This window comes from Amblyomma maculatum, chromosome 9 (genome assembly GCF_055883805.1).
Source record: "Amblyomma maculatum isolate TAMU_Amacu chromosome 9, ASM5588380v1, whole genome shotgun sequence".
NCBI classification, from domain to species: Eukaryota; Metazoa; Arthropoda; class Arachnida; order Ixodida; family Ixodidae; genus Amblyomma; species Amblyomma maculatum.
The window spans coordinates 10,312,846-10,340,489 of NC_139352.1; the positions used below are offsets into that span (position 1 = coordinate 10,312,846).

Here is a 27,644-nt window from a genome sequence, read left to right on the forward strand (position 1 = left end):
AACTCTTTCTGCTGCTTCTGTTCCATATGTTTCAAAGTCTCAAAGTCAGCTGAATTACGCTTGAAATTTTGTTAACAGTTGATTGCTGTGAACAAACGGCTCAATTTATTCCGCAATTGTAAAAAAGGACGCACGAAATACACATCCACAGGCACGGTTGCAAAGCAAGTCATTCTAGTATGAACACCGCAGTGTTGCCAAAAATAAACATGATGATAATAAATAGCACTTTGCCAAAAGTCCATTTTCTCCTCGGCAACTCGTCTACAAATGAGCGTTGTTACGGATGTGCACACTGGAGCCTGATATCACGTCCTTTCCAGCGTGGCGCTTTCTCAAGAGAACAGCCAACACGACGACTATCAACACCAGTGCGACTACGGCTGCGACGACGATCATGGCTATCACCCACGCCGCCAAACCACCTTTGGATGAAGCCGTCAGTGGCGGAGGCCTTTCGAAGGTGGCCCTCGCGACGTTGGACACAGAAGAGTACAGTCCCTGCTCGTTCCAGACTCTAGCAGCGAAGTAGAAGTCCTGCGCGGATGGCTTGTTGTTGGGAAGCAGTGTCTCTGGTAGCGCGACCTGGAGCCGCTGTCTGTTTCCGACGGCTGCTGCCGGTATGCTTCCTGTCTCGGTGGTGATCTCAGTCGCAGAGTCGAAGTCGTTCATCAGATCCGCGAGTTCCGTGCTCGCCCTCAGCTCAATGCGTGATGCTGTTTGTTGGAACAAAGAAAAAGAATTTCAAGGGGGTTTACTTAATAATAGCCACTTTGTGTAAGCAGGGAGTGAGGTCATTGCATAATAGGGGACATGGTAATGTCTGAAGAATTTATTTGTCATATAACTAATTATTCCAAATGATTGAAGAAACATTGTAGATACGCAGGAGTTATTAGGACCTGCTGTACGATGTGGTAGTTATGCGGGGAAAGGCAACTAGATCTCACTAAGGTGTGAATGCAGAACCTGATGACGTAAAAACGTACAGCCTTAATCAAAAAAAGAATTACAGGATTGCGCTTCAGTCTACTTAAGAGCGGAAATACGGAAGCCTTTCTCTTTTCTCTCAAACCCATGGTTTTATGATATCACTATCACCATTATAATTATCACTACTATCATCGTCATCACCATCACCAATATCACCAACTATCATCATTTTTTATCGTCACTATAATATAACAGTTATCACCATCACTATCTATCATTATCATAATGTAACTAATTACTGCCTTCTTCATCGCAATTGGCACTATTATGATCACTATCACTATCGCAACTACCACTGTCTCTACTACTATCACGAGCGGTGGTACCACAATATACTGTCACTAACTATCAGTAACTACCATTATCACTGTTTATTTGACTATCACTAACCCAACTACTCCTATCACTACTATTATCATCCTAGACAGTCAGTAACTGTGACTGTGACCATAGTGACGATTATCACTATTTTTACTATCACTGTAATTATCAGTAGCCTTCACTGTTTATATATATATTAGTGTATCTCACTGTAATTCTATACAGACAGCAATATCTATTTCCAATGCTAACTATATATGGGGCTTCAATTCGTGCGGACACACCTGCGGACACATTTGACCGATATTTCCATCCACTCAGCCCATGAGCGGAGGCGCGGAGGCTTTGGCCTTAAGGCTAATATTATATATTAGCCTTAATCCATTATATTAATAATAACAATATATATATATATATATATATATATATAATAGCCTTAGTTCAATATATTAAGTCTTTGGCCTTAATATAATGAGGTCAAACTCGGGATATATAGGTACTAGACGTTATCAGTTGGAATAATGATTTTCGGGCAGACGAGGACAATTGCTATAACTTTCGATGAGAGGCTAAAAGGGGGAAGGGAAACCTTTAAATTCCTACACTTTCGAAAAATGCTGTAGACATAGCAAAAAGGTGCTAATCAGCAGGGGAGGCGACAAGTGATGGGCAGGCGCTCCTTAATGGCTGATAGACGTTAGCCTACTACTCTAGATGGAGATGAGGATGCTAATAATCACATAACATTCCAGGCATACATGAGCTCACAGGATTTTCACCGGGACCTTGGATGTCCTGTCTCACTAAGAATATATATGACCCTTTCGGATGCGTGACTCTTCTAGATTGGTATCGCAAAACAGTCATCAGTACACATGAACGCATAAAATTGCCACCGGGACCGTAGGTGTCCTATCTCCTTACAAACCGCGACAAATGTTTCGTAGCAGGCAGTAGCTCAACTTTCGTTATCCCAAGGCACGAGTAAATTGTTTAGGCTGGGTTACTCCGCTGTTTTCTCAGCGGAGGACTGATATTCTACTTTCTTCGAAAGTAACAGGTACGCGAAAACGAAGCAATCGACATAGCTACATTTCAACACCATACCTAGTTGCAACATCAACGACATTCATGGTTCTCTTTCTTTTTGCCCACAAAATTTTATATTTTCTTTTACTCTGTTCACAGGTTCATCAAACCCTTTTCAGCGCTCACATGTCACCTGAATTTAATACACCCACACTCGTGGGAGGAGCTGTCGTCAGTGTGGAAGGAGGCGTGCGCACATAGAAGGAATGCGACAGGGACTGCGATGGTTGAGAGGAGAGTACTGCTGCGACGAGCAGCAGCGGCTGGTACGAGCATCCGCACAATGGGCCGGGCTGAATAGCTTGTCACAGGATGGGAATAAACCTTATATTATTGTGTTTACAGCTAGTTTGGCTTATGGGGTTTAGCATCCCAAATCGACTCAGGCTATGAGAGACGGCGTAGTGGAGGGCTCCAGAAATTTCGACCACCCGGAGTTCTTTAACGTGCACTGACATCGCATAGAACACGGGAGCCTAGCTTTTAATCTACATTGAAAAGCGGCCTCCGCGGCTGGGATTTGATCCCGCATCCTTGGGCACAGAAGTCGAGCGCCCTAACCATCTGCAACACCGCGGCGGGGCTATTGACCTTACTACAGATGCTTTAGCAACAAACGAGTAGTATGCAGCCTCGCGGAATGAGATAAGTGAAAGCCATTTCTAAGCGCGTGCGCAACTATCGCAGATTTACAGAAGGTAAACACGTGTCTTGAAGTTGTTAAGCATGAAATCCTTATAGCTACCATTTTCGCAAACTCAGGTAGAAATGACCTCATAATAAGAATGCAATTGATACCGAAGCCAGCACTGTCTTGCGAAGCATTTCCAGCCTTTTTTCCTTTATTTGCCCTTCATCCTTCATAACATTTCTTTTATGCCGCGAGGCAATAAACTTCGCACAAAAAAGCATTTCATGCTCACCAAGAAACGTGATGAAATAAGCTTCATTTCTGATTTTTAAATGTTATTGGTAGACGGAGGTGGTGTGGGTACAGCGATGAAACCATCTCTTTCTCTTCTTTCCCCGCAAGCAGGAGAGGGAGCCCAGCAAATCGTATTATCCGGAAGATAGTGTTGTTTTTCTTTGGTCGATATCTGCGCTAAGAATTTCGACGACCTGAATTTTATCCATAATTTATGACCCCCCCTCCCTCCCCCTCCTTTTGTCTCTTAATATCTAATTAACTGATTTATTTTATAGGAAGGGAAAGGCGCGGTAACTGTCTCACTTGTTTTCTGTGGACGCCGCAACCGCGCCGTAAGGGAAGGGAGGAAGATGGGAGTGAACGTGGAAAGAGAGAAAGAGGAGCCGCAGTGGAGGGCTACGGAGTAATTTCGGCCACCTGGGGATTTTTAACGTGCGCTGACATCGCACAGCACACGGACGCCTCTTCGTTTCGCCTCCATCGAAACGCAGCCGCCGAGGTCGGGTTCGAACCCGGGTACTCCGGCACAGTAGTCGGGCGTCTTACCACTGCACCACCCCGGCGGGGCTAATATCTCATTAATCATGTCATGTCTGATCACAAGGAGGAGGAAGAGGAAGATGAGGAGGAAAGGCAGGGAGGTTAACCGGTAAAGGAACTGGTTTGCTACCCTGCACTGGGGGAGAGAGGTAGGTGGGTATAAAAGTTGTGGGTGAGAGAGGGATGGGTGATGACAGTACAGTCACATCACAGACATGTCACATCACATCACGTCACAGTCATATCACGTAACATAAAAAATCATAGCCTTTCGATCAGTCCTGTGCTTTTCATAAAGCGGAGCAGTGCCTGGGAGGCCTTCACCGCAGACGATCGCCGTGGCCAGGGACCTTGGATCTTAATTTCAGTTAGTGGGCGTCCATCTAAACGTTTCAGCGCACGGCATAGACACTGTCTTTCCTCTTTTATACCGCACTGTCACTCACTGATAGGAGAAAGAGGAGGAAAGGCAGGGATGTTAACCAGCAGAAGAAACTGGTTGGTTATGCTATTCTAGGTGGGGAAATGATGAGGAGGCATAATTGTGAAAGGAAAATGGGGAGGAACAGTTAAATGAAGTCAGTGATCAAAAAGCACCACTTAACTTCCTTGGACTGCCAGAAAATAAAATCAGTCGATATTGTCCACCATAAACCCTGACTTTGGAGGGTCAAATTCTAAAGTTAAAGCTCAGCTACTTTGGTCATTTGATGAGAAGGGAGGAGTCGCTGGAGAAAGATTTGATGTTGGGAAAGGTTGAGGTCGCCGGAGAAGGGGTAGGCAGCGAACGCAATGGTTAGATGGCATCCTCGAGGCACTGCAGATGAAGTTATGTGATGTTAGGAAGATAGTGAGAGACCGGAGAGTGTGGCGTGATATAGTCCATAGGGTCACGAAGAGCCGGACACGACTGAACGACTGAACTGAACTGAACTTCAAAACTAGCCTCGTAAATTTCTCACCGTTGCCAGAGTTCAAATGAGCTCCTGAACACGTCCAGACCATGACAACGATGTGCGTGTCATTGTCTGCCACAAATGCGTCTTCCACTTTCAGGTCCTGGATGGAACCGGGAGGAATCGTCGATGTCTTGATGTCTTGTGTAAGGCGAAACGAGCCTCCCTCTGCGTGTCGAACGAACTCGGGCGCCTTTTCACTTGACACGATGTTTGGTTCTGCATCCTCTATGTCTTCATCCACGTAGACGAATTCTTGGAGAGGAATTCCCTGAAAACCTTCTGTCCTCACCGATGCGGTACCTTTGGCGGGGGCTGCGGAAAACGCTTCAATGTAACACAACAATATCAATTGCTTCTTATTGCTAGTGTCACAAATTAAAATGAACTTAGAATAATCTCTGCATATCTTGCTCCCGGCTCATTCACGACTAGAGAGAAGTAGGTCTGAAGGGTGGCTCAACCATGAGTTTATGCATGCACTATTCGGTGCACATTCAACCAACGACCGCCGTCTCTCGGTGCAAGAACCAGCCAATGATAGCCTCACTCCATGCAGCACGGAATAATTAAAAGGAGGAGGAGTGGAGCTTTGGAACTGTGCGCACAGGTCTAAGTGGTATGTCAGTTGTTAATGTAGCCTCCAATTTTGGGTTTATCAGTGTCCTAAAGGCAGATGGCGGGGTGGCGTCTTATAAAGAGCAGTACATTCCTGTTCTTGCACGCTAGCAATATCGATATAAACATTGTGTAATGCATGCCAATATCAGTCCCTCTCACAGTTCTCAGTTATACTTCAGTGAACTAAAAAGTCAGAACAAGTTCAAGCAAACATCAACTGTTTCTCACGTAAGATTGAATTGTTCGATTTATGTATAAATCTTAAGTACATTTTTGTACCCGTCGATTAGATTAGTCTGGCTGAATAATAATTACCCTTAGACCTGCAGAGCCAAACCAGGCTACGGGAAGGAGAGACCAAGTCCCACTAATGAACAATCTCGAACTAAAATAATTGATTGCGCTTGCGAATCCTATTCGAGTACCAGGTTTGTGAAGTAGTAAGTGCATACACTTCACATGCTTTTGTTGCCCCTCTTTAAATAAACTACCTACACACTCCTTGCAGTTATGTAGCTTGGCCAAAGCTGTCTGTGCTTTCGGTGTAAGATAGCGAACAACGCTTATTTTTTCATTATAACCAAGCTTGTTTTTCACAGACTGTCACCTGCATAAGTGCACCCTTTGCCCCTACCTGCCAATATTTCTGTTATGCCCTCTCCCCTCATTCATGTTCTGCATCTCAATGTCCTCAAGGGGTTCTCATAGTATCTCACAGTTAATGTTACTTTTACGATGAGCATTTCTGCAAGAGATTCGTGATAGGGAAACTCAACTATGTACTTAGCGAAGTGCTCCCCGCCTCACGCAGCTCCAGTAGCTTCGGCAGTTGATGTTTGCAGATCGATAAATTCTTTAACTGTATCAACATGGAGTTTAAAAATACCAAAAAACAACCCGAAGTTGTCTAGCAAGCAAAAACATGAATGACTCCGCTACTAGCACTTGCACCAATTGTATCCTGTTGCTGAGTTATTCTGCGCTGTTTCCTTTGCTGCGCGCTGAGCTACGTTCACTTGAAAGTCAGACAACACCTACCTAATGACTGCGGAGCGGGAAGTCCTCCAGAAGCTTTCCTTCCTCGAACGATGACCGACTCTTTGCCGCTGACAACGCGAGCCGACACAGAGTAGCGCCCCACACCGTCGAACTGCGTAAAGTAGCCACTGTAGATTCCGTCGTTGGCCGTCACATCAGCGCCTGCGAAGAAAAAGACCTTCTGAGATCCACACTCAATTCTCAAAAGCGTCCTGAGCATAGAGTAAAGCTATTGTCACACTGACTCTGCCAGGCCAGACGCAAGGTTCTTTTGAGACATTCGCTGCTCGTGCTGTCACGTGCAGAAACAATCAAACAATTACCCCCTGTAAGATTCTTATATATTCCCATAAAAAATTACGAGAAACAATCGGAAAGGAAACGTGGGAAGTTTAGCACGGAGAACGTATAAAGAAAAATGGAAAATCTAAGTGATAAAAATGTGTACTTTGCATAAAATGACGAATTTGCGTACGACGAACTCGTACCATATAGCACAGCCATTACGCCCTCGGTGGGCAAAATAGTACCTTTCAGCCTTAACGCCCAGAGAAACAGACTTCGGTGTAGTCCGTCCACATTTACGTCCGAGGCATTGGGCTACAGGGACCAAAATAAAGCCGAGAGCTGGATTGCCACAAGTAACCAATGTCTTGATTGGTGCAAATGAATGTAGCAAATTATTAAAAGAACATCTCTTCAATTAAATGCTTCACTACACTCAAGCCAGATTCCCGCGCGTAACTCCTGCCTTTGCTTAGAAACATTGGCCTTGCCTTTCGTTCGGAAAAGTCTTGCCAACCATTCTAGGACTTCAGACATTATCCAGACGCCTTCCTGCTCAACACTTTCAAAACGGCGCAATCATACCTGCTTACTATTTCTCACTGTCTTAACCTTTGGGGAGCATTGTCTTCGTCATCTTAACATATCACGTCGTATCATAATGCTTTGTTTGCTCGGACAAGGAAGTGCTCAAATCGCCTAGCTGGCCTAGTTCAGCACACTCCTCCAGCACACCGCCCATCATGTAATACCCTGACAGGGAAATTTCAGATAACAATAGAAATAAATCAATAAATAAAATTACGCCTCATTGCACTAAAGCCGGCGGCGTACCAAGCCCGTCGTCGAAGAGCTCAACTTCGACCTCGTGAGGCTCCTTGGGCCTGATGACGGTAGCTGTGACCTTGGCGTGTAGCACCACGTGGGGACCCTTGGTGACCTCTGCGTAGATGACCGCCTCGCCCGCCTTGGCCACCTCGGTCTGCTTGAGGAAGGCTCGCACTAGCACGGGCTTCACGTGTGCACCGCTGGTGAGGGATGTGGCACGGATATGGACTACGACGGCGCGGCTGTCCAGGGTGTTTGACACGACGAGCGTCCAGGTGCCGGGCTACGTGTGCGCAAAAATACGAAAACCAATCTACGTTTACGGACATCGGCCCCCTCTCGAATGCAAATTTTCTGCTCAGAAAGGGCTTAGTGATTCGTCGCTTGATTGGAAACCTCACGCTTGAATAAAAATCTCAGAAATCAGGCGGATTGTGATACGGCTTGTGAGCACCGTCACAAGAAACCAGGCACCGTTCGCAGTGGTTGCATTATGAACAAGCGAACACTTGACAAACTCTCCCAGGTCACTTATAAAAGCGTTTCTTTTTTCACTTACAGTTGAATTAAAAAAGAATTGTTTTAGCGCGCGCATATTAAAGCATTTTGACCTTTTCACGGAAGGCGAGAACTATCATCGCCCCAACAGAAGAGATTGCGTACTCATTACCTTTCATTTACATTCAAGTTAAATTAGCAGTTAGATAGAGATTTTTTGTGCCACTTTTAACATGGATGGGTAAAAAATTCATCGCTTCAAAAACCATGCAAACACCTAAATTTTCTCCTGCCTCTAGCATAGCGACGTCGTAGTGTAGATAACCAATCGATTCGAATTCCGATAATTGCAGTGGCATTCACTTATTTTTTTGATGCGTTGAAGAATTTTGGCAACAAACCTTCATTAAGCGAGTTATGACTAATGCCAGGCATAGAAAGCATGACGTTTTGATTTTTCAATTAGCACTGCCAGCCTCCATCAATGGTAAGGATAGGGCAAGATATTCAAACTGAAGCCAAATGCACGCATTTGTGCTGGTATTGTGCATATAAATGCTTAATACTAGATATGATTTTCCTAGCTTATCTTACTAACACGGCGTCAGCTTGTGTGTGCGCAAGTTAGTTATCAGATGTGAAAAGATCGGTAAACTGCGTGCTTATATGCATCAGGAAAACAATACACATCTAAGAACATTGACACACTGTCCCTTTTGGCTGTCCTCAAGTGTCGTTACAAACACGAAGATAACTTGTGTTCTCCGTGAAGCGTAATTTGTAGGTACTCAGCCGAAAACATAACTGATACCATGACGTCTGTGCATCAATCTGCAATCAGTGCTGCCTCGTTTCTCGAGAATTCGCACGTGCCTCTAATGTGAATATTTAGCATATTGTCTAGCGTATGTGGCGCTCTTGAACATTAAAACTCGCCACCATAGAGACAACCTCAGTCGCATCATCCAGTGTTACTCTTTTTGTTTCGCCTGTTATTTTTTTTTTTCAGATACACGGAAACTTCTCCTGCATATGAGTACCCCGCAGTTCTGTCTGAATCTAATAACCCCATTAGCGATCTAGAAGGCAAAAAAAAAAAAAAAGAACTTAACAGCACTCTTGTGATTCAGAAATTTTTGGCAATTTGTGCTGGCTATTTCGTGCAACAACTTTTTAATGATTTTTTTTTTCAAATGGATCCACAACCATACGTTCGCCGGCTGCCTGGCATTATCGTACCGTTGCGATGCCCGGGATCTTGAACGTTATGTATTTGCCAGACGTCGCTGGGCCAGACTCCAGGCAGTCCTGGCAGGTCTTGCCATCCGGGTAGCGCAGCTCTACGCGCAGTCTCGCTGCGTCGTCAGAGAGCACGGAGATTACGGTCTCGTTTCCCAGGTCAGCGTCCACGACAATCTGGAACTGCCGCTCTTTTGCCACACTAGCCGTTTTCTCGAAGACCTGCAGTCAGGAGTCGGAACTCTATGAGCCCACGTGCAATGAAAGACGCCTGCCGAAAACTTTCTTCTTTTCCTGTCCAGTTAATTTTATTCCGGTTCTTCCTATTTTACAACATAATGATTCCCTTCGCAAGGTAGTTTTAAAAATCTGGAGGAAACTTGAGTGCCGTCTTTAAGTATATAAAAAGACCGTATTAGTGGTTCCCATTTGCGGTCCCCTTTGCAGATTCTCGTTCGTGTAGATACATTTTGCAACCTTCCTAGTCACTATTGCCTTAATACAAGCCTTTACTGCCTGACACGTACGCATGCAGTCGTATATATATATATATATATATACCGTACGAACGTTGCTGTGTACCTAAAAGTCTGAATGTGTAGCATGTACGACCTGGACTCCAAGAATCTCAGCGGGTTGAGTTCCAATCTCGCCCTCCCATCTAAAAAGAGCTGCACGAGTTCATAGTGCCTGCCAACGCAGCCACGCCATGTTCTCTCGTGACTTCACACTTGATCTGCAAGTGTCCGACCATGACAGCTGCCAGAGATATGCTTTTAATTTTTGGCTCAAAACGTGAACATCCATAACGTCAATGCCGGCAGCGCCGACCACGGACAGCCTGGAGAATGGGGCCTTTAATGTTAGCGGGTTAAAATATAGAACATAATTTTGATAACCTTCGGGAATTTCGGGAACGTCCCTAGTGCCCGAACATCTGTGGTCATTCTCTTGCCATGCCAAAAACGTCTCTAGGTTTTGTACGCAAACGTGTGACGTACTCCAAAACATTTTTCTCTCTTTTCACTTTAACTCCCAGCTTCCTCCTTTCCCTTACGGTGCGGTTCAGGTGTCCACAGCAACAAGTGTGACTGATACTGCACCTTTCCCTTCCTCTGAACCAATTATTATTATTATTATTATTATTATTATTATTATTATTATTATTATTATTATTATTATTATTATTATTATTATTATTATTATTATTATTATTCAATAGAATTTGACCAGAGGAAGCATGAAGCTGAAACCTTTTAATGGGATGCACTCCCCATCAAATTTAGTATAATTTCAGAGGAAGCTTGTCAAGTACCTCTTATAAGCTTTATATCGCACTTAATTTTTTCTTGTGCAAAATGTTTCACAACGAATTTGGAACCTAATCATGGTAGTCTCGGAAAGAAAGAGGAAATCATGGTCGATGGGCTTACCACGACGGGCCTCTTGTCTTCGTCCAGCAGGGCCGTGGTCGAGTCGAGGAACGCTGATTCCAGAGCCACCGCGATGTTAGATTGGCCGTCCCGCAGAGCGAACGGCTTTCCGCCGGTTCGCAGGGCGAGGTCCTCCAGCGCTTCCTCGGCGGAGCTGCCAAAGGCGATCGTGTTGACCACCACTTGAGCGGCGATCAACTCGTTCATGACGTCCGCGATGCGAGGACTCACGTTCTCCTCACCGTCGGTCATGAGGATGATCACAGAACCATCGAAGCGCTGCTGGTTTTCCCTCAACATCTGACGGCCGCAGGAAAGATAGGGACGTGATATCACATACGCAGAACAACTTAATATGGCAGGAAACCTATTGATACCTATTTCCAGTAGGGCTGAGGGAACCCTCAGTGCATGAAGGCAAGACAAGACAGGAGAAGTTGTCTTCATTTCGGCGTGTATAAATAATATCACGATTAGGAAGCTTTTACGCAGTTTTCAGTGCAATTCGCAATGATACTCATCGACGTCTGGGCAGGTGCCACGACCGGTGCCACAATCCTAGACTGAATGGCATACCCATGACCTCATCGTCATGGCTATGCCATTCAGTCTAGGATTGCGGCATCAAGACAAGAAGCTTGAGTTGAAGGAGATAGCAGCGATCACAGGATGGACTGGGTTAGGGTCCATAGTGTCCGCGACGCTGCCAGACGGTATGCCCATGTTAGAAACCTCCTCGAGAACAGCAGCAACAATATCTAAGCGCAGCAATTTTCCTTAGCCGCATCCCGTGACGTTTTTCAGCAATGTCGTGAAGCGAATACTGCCGCCTTCACACATGAAGGGGGATCCCGCACTACAGGTTGTCATTAGGTCTGTATTATGGTTTATTTTCACCTCCGCCTGTTTTACAACGTTTATCGCCGCAGCGACTACGCCCCGCCCCGCTCTTGACCTCGCCCTGACCGGCCACATGCTGATCCCGCTCCCCCTGTTCATGCCGCTCGCATACCCCGCAAGCCCGACGCGTCCCAGCTTTCCTCCTCCCTGTCGCTTCGTCTTCTCCGTCCGCAACACTATTATGTTAACGTCCACGGCATCAGAAATTTCTGCGCATGGATGTTCTGTTTTAGCGCTTATTTACGCCTCAGACGAATACTGTACCTAATACATCTGTACTTTTGGTACTACATGCACACTAACGGGCGAGCACTTGCGTTAAATGTTGTCAAGGGCGTTTACAGATTAGTTTACAGCCAATAAGATGTCTCGGAGCGCACTAAAAAAGTTACAAACCTGGGTAAAATACCCCACTGCTACCAACCATTACGGTGTGCGATATGTATAGCTTTCATAAATGTGGATGCGCACGCCGTGTGCATCCTCCCATCGTGCGGATTCCTGAACGCAGTAGGGTTTCCCGAGTGGCTAGAACGTAAAATTGGAGGATGGAAGGCGCCAAGCCTACAATAGCAAATCGTGAAAATAGAACTATGCCAAAAAAAGGTGCTAAATAAATCGCATCACCGCTTAAATTTTCAAGACAGAATCACAGATTAATTAATGCATGCATGAAATGATACCAAAAAAAAAAAACGACGATTTTGGCGAAAATACTTAAAGTGAAAGTCCCATCATTTAGGAATTGAGCGTCGTTCAATCCTGCACATTACGTGTTTTACCAATCATTCATAAACCTTTATTCATGAGGATGACCTGAGGCCTAGAGGGGAAGGGGGAAAGGGAATGAGTGAAGTTGCAATGCTTACCTCCAGGGCCTTTCGCAAGGCGCATCCTATGCATGTCGCTCCGTTAGTTTTCAGCTGTTCCACTTCGTCAGCAAACCGTTTCCGCACTGAACTTTCCATGGTAGTCAGAGGAGATACTGAGTCGATGCCGGAGCTGAATGTGATAATCCCCACCTCCAACCCGTCCGGTATAAGAAGCTTGATGAAGTGGCCAGCCGCTTCCCTCAAATGGCCAATGCGATCGTGAGTCTAAAGAGAATATGGAGCACAAAGAAGATGGTGGGATCATTATCAAAATCTGCTGATATCTTTGACACTATAATTCGGCCAGCAATACCCATTTCACAAGTATTCATTCAAAGTCTTGTAGTCAAGATGTTGCGATGATCGAGGCAGAGAAAATGAGAAGCTTTGTGGTCCGGCAGACCACGAGTACCGATAGGAATGTTTGCTCTACCACACAAAATTTCCTTCCAGAATCAAAACGTTTTCCATCCTAACCGGTTGTTACGATTAGTTCTCTCTTATTCTCGATATTCTATTTTTGCTATTCCCAGTTATGTTTCCTGCTTTTTGGTCTTTCATCTCACATATTAAACCTCAGTAAGCCCCAGTACCACCCTCAACCATATCTCTCTCATATCCATCTCTGTCACTTAAGCTGATTTGCAGATGTTTCTATTATCTTGTTTCTATAGTATGCAATCTAATAAACTGTAATCACCGCCTGCTCATGGCCGATCCGCCTTGTAGGTATGCGCAAATTTTTATGAGGGAAACAACTACCACGAGCTGCCTACGAACTAGACTGACGCCATTCCTGTCCTGACGGCTGCCGGTAGTTTAGACACCACCTTGCAGTCTATTGAGCTGGGCTCCATTAAGAATTTTGAGTCGCTATTGAACTCGAAGACGTTGTACTGCCGCAATACGCGGAAAACTCTAACTCTGATGGGAGATTTCATTATCTTACATCCAACTGTTGCGGCGCCACCGTCGCTGCATTTTCTTCATCCCCTATCTTTTGCTGATTTGTCCTGCTACTGTAAGTAATATTTCGTGGCTGAAAGTAAACAACTAAACTAAAAAAAAAATTTTACAGGATTGGAATACTCAACAATTTCCTCCTTCTGCCTCTATGTACATGACTATACTTCACAACATCATTTTCTTTTTACGCGAAAGAGCGAGGCATTCTACCAACAATACCTCAAACAAAACTCTCTCTCTCTCTCTCTCTCTCTCTCTCTCTCTATATATATATATATATATATATATATATATATATATATATATATATATATATATATATATATATATATATATATATATATATATATATATATACATTCAGTCGTTCATCATCCTCGTCGTCCTGAAGCTACGTCCAGCGGAGAACAAGAACTTCTCACGTATCCAGCCGATTCGGCTGCTGCTTTGTTCCCTCCTCAAACTTCCTAATCTTCTTTGGCATCCTGACTATGTCCCACACGCCATTGATGTAATGCTGAAGTACTTTTCATAGTTCTTTGTGATCAAGTCGCACATGTTCCCAATGCTCAAGATTAATTTAAACTTGCACAGAGCCACCTCAACGTGCGCAAGCTGTACCAGTCTACAATCTGTAAAGTCTACAAAGTTTATTAACAACCATTTTGTGTGTTGCCACGGTACTTACATTCATGCTACCCGAAATGTCCAGAGCGAAGATCAGCCGACCCAAGGCCCCTTTCCTTCTCTGGACTTCAGTGAACTTCACTGTGATATCTCTCCCGAGATCAGCACTGGGCAGCCTGCGACAAAGAGGTTACGTCTCGCGCTTCGGAATAGTTGTTGAGAAGTCAGTGCAGATTACAGACGAATCAAACTGACATGTGCACACTAGTATTTGCCTAGAAATGAGATTTTTCGACCTCATGCTGCCACCGTGCAATCATTCAACACGAGGTCGCTTCCGGGCTTTGTTTTCATTCCCCACCCGCATTCGCAAATTGAATGAACATATGTAAGATCATACTCTTGTAAAAGCATATACTTTATGCTGTTTAACGCAATAGCGTTCAATGCCCCGTTCACCGGAAATGCTGCGTCGGCGGTCGTCAGCCTGCGTTGGTGTTGTGAGCGAAAAATAACCAGCATGGCGCTGGCAGGCGGTTGCTGGCAGCTGACATCGCCGAGCACTAACTGGATGTAGGGTTGACTGACGTTATCTTTGGCAGGAGCTGCCAACTCGGGTCTGTCCCTTCACATGGAAGGGTGATATCACAATCAGCCTGCAAAAACCCTTGCCTTCACGCTGCCCCTATACGCCACACAGGCACCTTCATACGGCAGGGTTATAGCAGGGCTTTATATGTGGGTGGTAGCATACGCTATCGCGTAATACCGTTAACGGCGGAGCTTAAAGGTCCTCCATAAGTTTGTTTTTATTTATATTGGTCGCAATGTGTGTGTGTGTGTGTGTGTGTGTGTGTGTGCGTGCGTGTGTGTGTGTGTGTGTGGGGGGGGGGGGGGGGGGGGGCCTTGGCTGCTTTCAGGCGCAATTTTCTTTATTTAGGCCTTATGTTATATCGACTTGATCTTAAAAACGATGCGCTCCCCCCTGATGCTATCCATAAACGTCTTAAATCCGTTTCCATAAATGTTTTCATATAGTTTCTTTGTTTCCATAAATTTTTTAGATCCTCCTTAGGATGCCGCTAGCACTTTTCCATCTCGTTTGAAAAGTACCAACCAGTTCACATACGTACAGTCTTTGTCAAAAATATGCGGCCCAAGAATTTTGCCTCTAGCTAAGTCCCGTAACTGGGCTTTTTGTGTATCTTTAATGTTCGAAATTTCGTAAATGACAAAATCTCGAGTCTCTTCTCTAGCTTACCGGTATTACTCCCAAGAGCCTCGTTACAGGGCTTAGATGCGAACCCCTTGGGCCGTATATTTTAACAAAGACTGTACTTATCTGAAAATGTGTTTCACCACTCCTCTTTCGACGGTGTATTCCTATGCAGATGCATCGAAGAGCGGTGCAGTTTACCTACGTACGCAATGTGCATGAATTTCGTCAATATCTTTTGCAAATCCAACTGCCACCTTTGGTAATACATGTGGGAACCTCTGAGTTCTTTTTGCGCAAGTCTTATTTGAAAAAGTGAAGTGAAATTAAAACGAACCGTACACAAGTTGAGGCCACAGCATGTTAGCTATCACAAAGTGGAGCTGCACAAATGAAAAATTATAGGGGCATTCCGTTCGATTAATGCGGACAAAATTCGGTTCATTTTTCCTTCATTAGTCAATCCTTTCTTGTTCGGATTCTATTTAAAATTTGATTTTATTTATATCTGATTCTATTCTAATTTCATTTTAGTTCATAATTGCTTGTTTTGTTTCTTTTTCTGATAAGTCACCGTGTTATTTTTGCTTTTTATTGAGTCATTCTTTCTGCGCCCTCAGCCTCTTCTTTCAAGATTTCCCTGACTTCACCCGGCAAGTGTGGTGCTGTCGACTCTAAAGAGCATCGTCAGGTGGCGCTGGTATGTGCCCCCCCCCCCCCCCCACACACACACACGCACGCATTACGCGCCTAGCCTTCTCTGCACGCAGTAACGGACGAACCTTATGACGAAGAACAAAACTAATACTCTTTGCGCAGCTAAAAAAAAAAATAATAAAAAACGCGTGTATTTAAAATAATTAAAAAAAGAAAAGAGACGCCGACTAGCAAAATGAAATTTCGACATGTATTCCCCCCCCCCCCCCCCCCCCCCCCCTTCTGGACGGCGAAACGTCAGCATCAAATTTCATTTTACTGATCAGTGTCTCTGATTTCTTAAGCGTATCCCTCCGGGCAGACGACATTTCGCCATACTATCGACTATTTTAAACTGATTTCATTTTCGATGTGGGGAATGGAAGAGAAGGCCGAATGGTAATTGATATCTTACACTACCGCATCTTTTAAGAGAACGCTGTACAAGTTACGGTCATGTTCAGACATTTTGTTATAGTATGAGACAGATATTTCGAGCGTCAAAACTAGCAACCGAGAGGTCATACTCACTGTTTGAAGTCCTCGTTAGCATAAATCACTTCCCACGTGGACTTGCGATTGCAGAGGTGGTTGTGCTTATTAGGAGCGAAGGCGTTGTGCTTCTTGGGTCCGTTGTCACAAAATTCGGTCACCTGGCGATGGAATACCAGCAGAAACATCATTGGGACGCATTAATCTATTTGTTCACATGCTACTATAGCTACTAGACTACCTTAACACAACAGTCGTCATCTAAACGATGTCATTCTCGAGCCTCACTTCTCAGTGAAAAACTTTAGGGGTAGATAGTGACCGATAATGATAGTTAGTGATAATTAGAGATAGTGGGAGTGATGATGACGACAAAGATAACTATGACATCATCAGCCGTGACGTGATGTCATGACCTGATGTGACGCCCTTATGTGACCTCTGGTCATGTCTTATATTCGAAACTGACGCCATCATGACGTCACATCCGGCAATGACGTCATGTCTGATCATAGGGGATTCAGGCATATAGAAGTTGGTCCCGCTTGACTTCCGAGATTAACGCGGGTTGAACGCGTTCTCATGTGGGTTCCGCTTCACAAATGCATTGTCCAAACGATCTACTTTCAATCATACCACTAAAAATGTAAGCTCTTTGTTATCTTCCTGCGATGGTTCAAATTCCTCGCCTTTCCTGCTCATCACATGACACTACCATGCGTTTTTTTTTCCTGGTCCAAGTTTCCGCTCGCTTACTGTTACGTATTGCAGCTAACGTTCAAACCTAGTCACTATATCGAATCAGGGCTAAACTGTGCAAGCGGTCACCCGTTTTGTGTTTTAGACCGACTCCAGCGCGGATAAACATTTATGAAGAAGAGGTATCTAAAACATAGTGTTAAAGCCTAAACTGGGATACGTAATTGGGTAGCAATCCAGCTTCCTTTTAATCTCTGTTTTGAACTTTCCTAACAATATCTTGCTAGAGAATGGCATTCAAGCCGTCAAACTTTTTCCAACTCAGCTGTCACCAATTTGTATAACCTGCCTTCTCTAAATGCCGCCACCGCGGCGGAAAGCACTTTTCCCGTTACAGGGAAAAGTTGTCTGGATGTCGCAGAGTTGACGAGGTTTTTTAGCATCGGTAACCTACGTTTCATTACGGGACTCGTAGTTGTTTGGTTTTGTGGTTTAGTTTTGTGGAGTTTAACGTCCCAAAGCGACTCAGGCTATAAGAGACGCCGTAGTGAAGAACTCTAAAAATCTGGACCACCTGGGGTTCTTTAACGTGCACTGACATTGCACAGCCCACGGGTGCCTTGCTTTTCGCCTCCATCGAAAAGCGGCCGCCGAGGTTGGGATTCGATCCCGCCTCCTTGGGAACAGTGGTCGAGCGCCCTAACCACTGCGCCCGCCCGGCGGGGCGGAACTGGGAGTTGTGTCTATGGAATTCGTTGGTGCAGTTTTGAAGCACCAGTTCCGCAACGGCCATTATCTTTACGTTCTACTACTAAACAAGCCCATTGCACATACTCACGCCTTTGAGGTACGGCATAAACATGATAGAAGACGTTACGGGATCCTCGTCGCTCTGTGAGAACCGTGCTTTGCACTTGGATGAGACACGGCAGCCCTTGTAAACGCGACACGGGTTGCCAGAATCCGTGGCGGCCGTGAACCTGATGTTAACCGAGCAAGCGCTGGCACGGACCTATTCGGAACACAAAGAAGCATAGTCTCCGTACAGTGATCATAAAACAGCAAGCTAGAGTATTCACTGAGTTTAGCTTGTGTAATTACAAACACTTCACATATATTCTAAACAAGATGGAATGCAGCAAATTCACGAAATCTAAATACAGCTATTGATTAGATGTGGCGCTTAGGCCCTCAAAGAGCACCAGTATTCTTTGGAAAAGATGTGAATTGGAAAGCTGTGAAATAATATGATGTCCTCTTTAGCTTTTCATTTTTTTCTCACAATGCCGAACACATGTTTTCTCACCATGCCGAACTCGCAGTAGAGACTCGGGTACCGGAAACTTTCGGGGTCACCGTATTCGTCAAACACACCGTACCGGTAGTGAGCCCACTCGTGCACCAGCTGGTAAGCTGCAAAAGGCGGCGCGTTAACAACATTCCACTTACGCTCATTTCCAAAGAATATATCGGTGATTCTCGAAACAAACTGTAGTCGGCATACTACAGAGAACGAACGTTTTTCAGGTTGTCACTTACAGAGAACACCTACGCAGGCCAAGGACCCTCAGGCAAAGGGGAGAATCACGGGGCCAGCTATACTGGCCCTGCTTGACTGCATAATCGAGTTCAGTGTTGAGCATAGGTTACATCACCCCTGTTTTAAAATTTCACGCTAAACCTCTGTTTCCTCGACTATGTCGCCATCCTCATGCCAGAACGTCTTTCTGTTCTCAATGGCATAAATATATTTCGCAATATGCAAAGGAGAAATTCCTGTCTGATGCATGAATGCGGAACGATGGAGTGCGCATGCGCGTCTGCGTCTTGAAGGCTACGTAAAATTCATGGCACGATGGCGCGGCGGTGAACGCTTGTAAAATGCGTGAACTAACAAAACAAAAAGCACGTACGGGTTACGTTTTTCATAAATTTTAATGACCACGTGTTGTTTCAGATAAAAATACATATTTCTAGTTGAGTGCACAGTTGCAAAGAGAGAACATGAAGCCGTCCTCGCCGCATAAGAGTTTTCACAGCAGCTATGAGTTGCGCTTTCTACTTATTCGAAAGCAGTGGATGGTATGCACGAGTTTAGTGTAAGGCTACTACGATGCAGTATCTTCGTCCGACACCGTTCTGTTTCTAACAACCCCATATCGGAGTACATGATTCTAGTCACAACGAAAACACGGAGAAATCTAAAGTGCAAAATAAAAAAAAAAGATCATGAAGTGGAATCGGGAAAATCATCCTCTCACCCTTCCCTCTCTCCACAGTTTGTAAATCCCCATTTACGCACGCCGTAATAAGGTCGTTACTGCAGAGACAGCCATGCACTGAAAAACACCCCGAGCTCGTAATGCGCTCGTCAATCATGTGCGCTCAGATATGGTAGCTAAACAATAGCGCATAGTCATCGCCATGAACAGCAATTGATTGCGCTCACTCAAAACCTAATTACTCCCTTACATCTCTCCAATTAACCCTCTCGTGTATGAGCTGCAGCCACCGTACCACTTGAATCTTTATAAACTCGTCCACACATCAAACATTCTGGCAGCCTTCCTTCGCTTACCTCCTTTTTGTAATCCACTTAATTACCATATGTGACCACCAAACGCCTTGACTTCGTAGTACATGTTCAGCCATTGCCAATTTCTTCTTGATTTTGTATGGGATGTTGCTCAATCGAGTTTGTTATCTATCTCACTTTGGTTTCTTCTGGTCTATGAAAGCTAAACGTATTAGTTAACGTTTCATAACTCCTTGCGTAGTCCTCAATTAATGTTCAACACTTTTGTTAGCCGCCACGTTCCTGCTCCAAATGCGAGTGCCAGTGGTATGTCACTGTTCTATACCGACCTCTCGAGAAATACTGACAAACTGTCATTCATTATCTGTACTTGCGAAATACACGCCGCCCCATCCTTTCATGGTTCATGGTCACTGCCTATGTCAACACCTCCCTGCCCCCTGTTTGTTCGACTATGTCACCAGCCTCTTGCTAGGACGTCTTTTTATTCTCAATGACGCAAAGATATTTAGCAATTAATAAGAAAGGAATCGCTTCTGATGCGTGAAAACAGCTGTTGTGAATGCGCATAGTCAGAGCAGGATTTCTTTTCATAGTGTGTCATAACATAACAAAAATCACAGCGTTCTGTTTTGCCAGTGCAGGGTATCGATCATACTTTACACTTCTTCTCCCGAGGTGCAAAAATGTCATTTCACCAGAAAATAGCAGATTACTGAGATGTAGAAGCTTTCGCGAGCTCTCCATGAGAGGCTATAAGTACGGGTTAGTAAAATATAAAATTGGTGAGCAACTCGTTGGGCACCTTCTGCCAATTTAACGTCATTGAGCACTTGAAGGAAAAGAAGAGACAGCAAATACAGAAGCATCTGCAGATTGAGTGGCAACCAGTAGCAGAATGCGCACACACAAATATTTTCTATACTAGTTTTTGTGGCGTCAATTTCGTAAAATCCGCCACTACTCCAAAGTCGCCCTCCAATATCAGTCAAACGATAAACGCAAGAGTGACATCTAACATCCCCCTTAGAACAATAATATGACTACATTGAATAGCTAAATTGCCTTCTCGTGTCCAAAGCTCTTCGTTCTTATAGACGCAATTAGCCCAGACAATAAACGCCACACGTTGGTGCTATATCGCTTTGCCAACTATACTCCAGCCAAGATGTACCGATGTGGGAATGGTCCCCGATTCCTGGAGCGAGTGAAAAGTTTCCTGCTCACTCTAAGGCCTTTGTAACGGTATGCCTACATTAAAGGCAAAGTTCCTCGCAAATACCTCAATCTCATGGAGCATCAATCATATACTGGGCATGCGGAGGGTATGGATTAGAATCCCGAAAGCGGCATATAATTCCCTTCTATTCCCTCTGGTAATTATTTGCATTTCAAATATGAAAATAACTACGCTTCTAATATGCCTTTCGTTGGTTCGGCAAATTAACCTCAAATCATGCTTTGCTTTGTTTCTTTTTATTGTTGACATCCTTCGTATGTCCGATTTATTTTTATTCTAGGGCAGCAAATGAGGTTCAATGCCACAGAATTCCCTATGCCTCTGACAATTCCACAAAACGAATTCCCTTTATGTTTATAGCAGCTAATCAGCTTTCTGCAGCTTTCAGCTTTCTCGAACTCTCACCTGGACTTCCGTAGGTCTCTGCTATGGATCCATTCATGTCGGCCATAAACCTGGGTGTCAGGTGGATGTACTCCCCGCGTTCGCCACATCCTCGGGGCTGCAAAGTGTACGGTGTGTCACCGTACTGCGGATTCTCGGCCGCCACTCGCACATCGCCCGTAGGATAGAGGCTGGCCGCCGTGGCAACTGCAGCGGGTCTACGAGGCCACGTGTCCGGCACCGCGATTGTGACGCTGCCGAAGTGGACCAGTCCTCGAGTGGCCCGATGCAGGAACGTCGAGGCCGAGCGAAACAACGCCTAGGATAGAGAGGGACAAATCCAGATTGAATACACCGTAGTGTACCTACTGCTGCGCTGGGCATAACAAAATGTGTAAACGGAATGGCGGCAATTCGAAAGAGTAAATGCCTCAGTGCAGGGTAGCCAACCGGAATGCATTCTTTCTGGTTAACATCCCTGCCTTCCGCCCACCTTTTCTCCTCCTCCTCCACATGCAGTTAATATAATATTACCGCTGTTCGCAAGCGCCATGAGCTGGTATCAACTGCACATCTGCTCAGGGTTGGTAAGGAATTACAGGCCCGTACCATGAGTGGCAAATAACGCTGTGAGTAATAGGGGCTTGGATGGCATTTTGCGCAGCTCTTTCCGACCACCAGTGTCTGTCAAGATGAAAGATGATAACTACGTTAATAGTTAATAGTTCCCGTAAGCAGTTTCTGTTGCCCACGTAGTCACGGATACATCTCCCCTCTTTTGTAATTGCAATCATTATGTGAAATGCCTCAAGACAGTCCCATTAGTGAAACTTCCTAGCGTCTCCTTGCTGTTACAGTCGATACCGGAGATATATAACCCGGATATAGCGCATTATGGCATATATAGAACTCTCGGATATCCTTTTGAAAATCCCACGCAAAATTTAGGAGTAATGTTCGCGTTTATCGAACTCTCTTTCGGGGACAAATTCAATATCTGGAACTGCGCGCGGGCCCCTGCAATGTGTGCGTCTCGTATGGCGCACTACGATCATTTCTTTTTTGCGCGCGGAGCCGGGTCTACTGCGAAGCTTCGGGCACCTGCTGGCAGTGCTATCCTACCTCTCACGAAGAATATTCACCATAAATTTCATTCATACAGGCGAGTAGAAAGAGCCAAAGCCCTACACAAGCAATACCAGTCCAAACAAGACGTGGTGTATGTCGATGCAGCCGAACACGCGGGCCGTAATGCATTCACGATTGTGACTGTAAATTATCAGGGTCAACAACTTACGGCAGGTTCGGCCATTACTAACGACCCGGAGGAAGCGGAGGAGGCTGCGATCGCCCTCGCGATCCTCAACCCTTCATATAATTAGTGACTCGAAAACCGCAATAAGAGATTACAGCAAAGGCAGGATATCCCCTATAGCTCTCAAATTGCTGCTTGCCTCTCAAGCAACTCAGCGTTCAATATACAGCTAATCTGGACACCAGCACATTACTACCTTCCTTGTAACGAGACTTTAACCCCGCTTTAACCGAGCCGTATGAAATTGCCTGCGTGGCCTAGGGATAACGTGAATGCAAGGGTCTTGGCAGGCTGTTTCTGATATATCACCCTCGCATATGAAAGGAGGGGCCCGAGTTGGCAGCGCCTGCCAAATGTAGTGTCAGGAAGCCCTGCGTCCAGGTAGTGCTCGACCATGTCAGCTGCCAGCTACCGCCTCCCACATAACGCCTTAATACGTTTCCCTTTGGGTCGTGGGCCCAGGGTGGCCCACCTTGACATATGGTGGCCGTCATCTTGGGTGGCATCCCGTGACCTAGGGTGGCCGCATAGTGTGACACCTTCTGCGAGCGACAGTATGAGCCATTAAAGGTAATTTCGCCTCAATAAATGGCGCAAGGCCCTGAATCTGGTCAACAATGGCTCTTTATCGTCTTAGATTTCGACACTGAATGCAGTGCGCGTTCTACCTGTCTGCTCAGAATATAGGCGAGCACGTTATAGTGGGCTGTCGACAGCTGCGGCAATATAATTTTCCGCGTGGTGACCACCACTTTGGCCACAATTTCAGTGATGAAAATTAGGATTTAGCGAACAGAACTTCTCAACAGTTATCATATCTTGGGCGAGGACATTAAAAAAGTGTAATATCAAATGAAAGACATGTAACTATTTAGCAAATTTGATTAATAGAATTTTTTTTTCTATGCTACTGATCACTTCCAAACCATTCACTAAGTCATGTCCTTATCAAGGCGTCCTCTCACCGCCTATTGGCGTGCATCTAAATGCGCAGATTGAAATATACTTACTCTCGGCGTTATTTCGGACGTTTGTTCCGAACATTTCAAAACCAAATTTGAGTTTCGTGAACCTAGGGCTAACTCCGTTTTAGAACACAATTACAACAAAACGAGAATCGCCAGTGCCGCCTCACGGTCGTTACGCTCGGTTCCAATCAAGGCGGAGCTCGAGGCATGAACACCTTGATGTTCTCGATGATTTTTTCGTTAGGCTCCACCGACGGATGGATGGCGACCACAATGTCCTCGTAGGCCCCGGTAGCCTTGTCGATGCGAATGCTGTGGCCGGGAGACCAGTGCAATAGCGATGCGGCAGCGAGGAGCAGCAGAACGGCGGGCCGCATCATGTGCTGCGTGAAAAGGGAGGACGTTTACTGACTTTAACGCCTTAACAGGGATATCAAGTACAGGCATGTTGTTCGGACATTGTTCGGAATTCACATTTTTTTTTTCCTATGTTCGTTTGTCCTTCCCAGCACCAAGCCTTTCTTTTCGGAAGTGGGAGGGACAATTGTAGCAAGTAGAAGTTAATACGTTGTGCTGAATTCAACTTCAGAAGCTACATCCTAGCCGACGCTTTCACTTTTCATAAATATGGCATCAAAAAGCCCGTGAAAGCACGCAGAGATACGTTGAGGATCGAAACTTGTCAGGTGTTCAAGCTTTAGAGTCAATTTTAGCTTATGAATAGCATCGGGAGGTGATTTTTGTTTTAATTGTAACGCTCTAATAATGAATATTTCTCACTCAACGACGCTCATAAGTCATATATGTCGCCTGCCATCTCAACCTTACCTTCTGTCACCCCTTTCACGGGCTAGGCTATGGCGGCTGCTGAGCCGCATTGTCTGTCAAGGGTTCGAACCAATGATGTTGGTTCATTTCATTTCATTTATTAATACTGTCAGCCACCATAAGGGGCTGCAACAAGAGTGAAAAATACAAAGCGAAAGAATGAGAAATACAGAACACGATGAAAATCAATAGTCAATAAAACATCGTCTCTGAATACACACAAAAACAAAACAAAAATGCATCTCACAGAAATCGGAACAACAGCCATCTTACACAACAGCAATATGACCTCATCGCCCTGTGCTAGTGCCATAGATAAAATTTTCTAAATGACGTAGAAATTCACATAATGATGAAGATCGAGCAGCAGAATTTGGAAGAGAGTTCGTCTTTACAGGTACGCGGAAAATAACTAAACTTGAAGCAATTATTTTTTATAGCCGGCAATGGGATGAACCTACTATGACGATGCCTTGATATCTCATTAGTTTTGATCTCGAAGTAATCTGAAATATTAATTTTAAGATAATTATTGATAATGAGGTAAAGAGTTTTTAGTCTTTCATACCTGGTTCTACTTTCTAGCATATTCTGTTTTATTAGAGGATATCACAAATGCGAGAGTAGTGCTCTTAACAGCCCTGTTATCCGCGATCTCGGTAAACAGTGTTCATGAACGCCTCTTGCCGTACTTGTTTTTCAAGCATACTGAGGCAACAACACTGAAGGTTGCTCTAGTATTTTACTGAACCGTTACCTTTGCATCCATTGATTACCAGTCAATTTACTTACACATGTGGTAGCTACACATTCATATTAAATCTATCACAGTTTATTTTTCCCGAAAATTCAAAGCGCAAATTATAATTATAAATATAACTACAAACAAATGGGAAGGCGAACTAGATATCAAAAATGAGAGAGGATAAATAAGGTTTGGTTTGGTTTGTGGGGTTTAACGTCCCAAAGAGACTCAGGCTATGAGAGACGCCGTAGTGAAGGACTGCGGAAATTTAGACCACCTGGGGTTCTTTAACGTGCACTGACATCGCACAGCACACGGGCGCCGGACTTTGCGCCTCCATCGAGAAGCGGCTGCCGAGGCAGGGATTCGATCCCGCTTCTTGGGAACAGTAGTCCAGTGCCCTACCACATCACCACCATGGCGGGAGAGAGTAAATATGTACAAAGAAGAAATAAAGACGTCTTTATCGTTGTCTTCAATATCTCCAGTCTTTTTGCGCAGAGTATAATGCTACTGTTTAGTTTTCATGAGTTTTCATAGACTGTCCAAGCACATGGAGGGCCCAGGAGCAGTTGACTACAAGCAATCGGTCCCTACAATCTGACCACAATTACACACCAGAGAACAAATCAGTGAAGAACTATAGTCACGATGCATTATGTCAAAACTAAAAAACAGTATTGTGAGTCAAGATAAGATCGTTACGAGCTAGAGAGCAAATAGTAACAGTCAAGAAAACATTGTCAGTCAAGAAACATGCATTCTAAGTCAATACTTTCTATCATGAGGCATGGAGAATTGTTAGCCTAATAATTATACTAATTTCTACTAAAACAATTCCGCTGAGCAGCCTGCCACGAGCTGTTAATAGCTTTGAGGTGCACCCCCCCCCCCCCCCCCCTCCCCGCCTTTTTTATTGTCTGCCTTTTTTTTTTCTGTAATGCAAATTTTTCTTTTCTGATAATCTTCAACCTTATATTGGTTTAAGCCCCTTGTGCCTTGAACGATGCGGGCTGGGCAACGTTACTTTATTTCTTTTTAATTGCCCGCACTAACTTCACTAAAACCAATCACATTCTGCCGACAGCTCTACATTTAGTAAAGATTTAATAGCTAAACCTAAATTTGACGCAAATTCTACTACGTAAATTACGTATACGAGTATAATTTCCAGGTGGTCCGGAATTCAGCATGAACCGATCTTCATAGTTCGGCGCGTTTGACGATGACAACGGCGCACAAAATCTTACCCTGTGTTTTCTGGTGTCGATGAAGAGAGAAGTACCGAGCACAGTAGCCGGTGTCACATTCGTCACCAGAGTATATATGCTACCTCAGCCGCGGAAGTCCGCAATTGCGACGCCTGTTTTGCACACGACGCTCATCCCAGGCAGGTATTCTTTATTTGCCACAGAAAAGATTTGCCGGCCTATCGACCTTACCAAACGTTGTGAAAGGTATCGCCAACTCACACGACGGTAACAGCAGCGTAAATGGCAGAGCCGCTACAGATAAGATAAACAGTCTATAGTAGGACAGTTAACGCGCCCGAGACATACGCCGCCTAAAGTGACAATGAACGCTGAAAAAAAAAAAAAAGTGATCAGAACAATGCGTTGGCCACCGAATGAGCAAGATGACAGCATTGTCAACTTCACAGTTGCCTTCTCAACCCATCATTATCCTGATAAATTCCTCTGAAGATTTCACAGGCACTCGTAAATCGCTCGACTTTTGATGGAGGATTCGAATGCACCAACTGATACCAGGACAACGTTGTGTTTTGTTGTAACTTGTTCTCAGTCGAGAATAATATAGTAGTGTAATAACGCCATTTAATTTTCTCTTCGGTTCTCACTGGCCAAGACTCAGTGATTGTTTTTCAGACAAACTCTAATCTGCGCTCTGATTTTATGTACACATATACACCGTTAGTGCCAACTGAAGTTGTCCAAACTTTGAAATAGAAGACTGGTCCCACCTCACTGAAACTAGCTGAGGACTGCTGAGAGTCCCGCGGCCTTCTGCAGTATTTTTATTTTTTCTTCCTCTAAAGTTGTATAGTCAGCCAAAAGATACTTATTTTTGAATTCATAATGGTATTAGGAATGAAATCGCAATCGAAATGTTGTAGATCAGCGAATAACTGCTAGCTTGAATGCTTGCACCGAGATGTCATTTACGTAAAGTATTCTTTTTTTTTTTTTGTCGAGGGGGGTGGCATTTAAAAGATACCTTACACGACACAAAGCTCCCACGGCAAAGATACGCTGCTTCTTCGATACGTTTCAGGCATCAAATCACACTTTCATTATCTGGATCGCTTTCCTCTACGGAGCTTTGCGCGTGCACCGAGCGAAAGACAGGCGCCAGCAGCTGGTTACATGATAG

The 27,644-nt window shown here is 44.7% G+C and overlaps 1 protein-coding gene across 1 annotated transcript; it reads right to left on the minus strand.

Moving 5' to 3' along the window:
- Positions 1 to 82: 82 nt before the first annotated feature.
- Positions 83 to 26,581, minus strand: LOC146178250 (calcium-activated chloride channel regulator 1-like). The gene is made up of 14 exons (XM_084578054.1): positions 26,504 to 26,581; positions 23,896 to 24,063; positions 21,419 to 21,716; positions 18,544 to 18,650; positions 18,076 to 18,249; positions 16,578 to 16,699; positions 14,196 to 14,310; positions 12,539 to 12,766; positions 10,770 to 11,069; positions 9,337 to 9,558; positions 7,606 to 7,882; positions 6,487 to 6,648; positions 4,834 to 5,142; positions 83 to 716 (listed from the first exon to the last, which is right to left on the minus strand). Exons 2-14 carry the CDS (start codon positions 24,058 to 24,060, stop codon positions 265 to 267), a joined length of 2,931 nt encoding a protein of 976 aa, XP_084434180.1. The 5' UTR covers positions 24,061 to 24,063; positions 26,504 to 26,581; the 3' UTR covers positions 83 to 264.
- Positions 26,582 to 27,644: the final 1,063 nt, after the last annotated feature.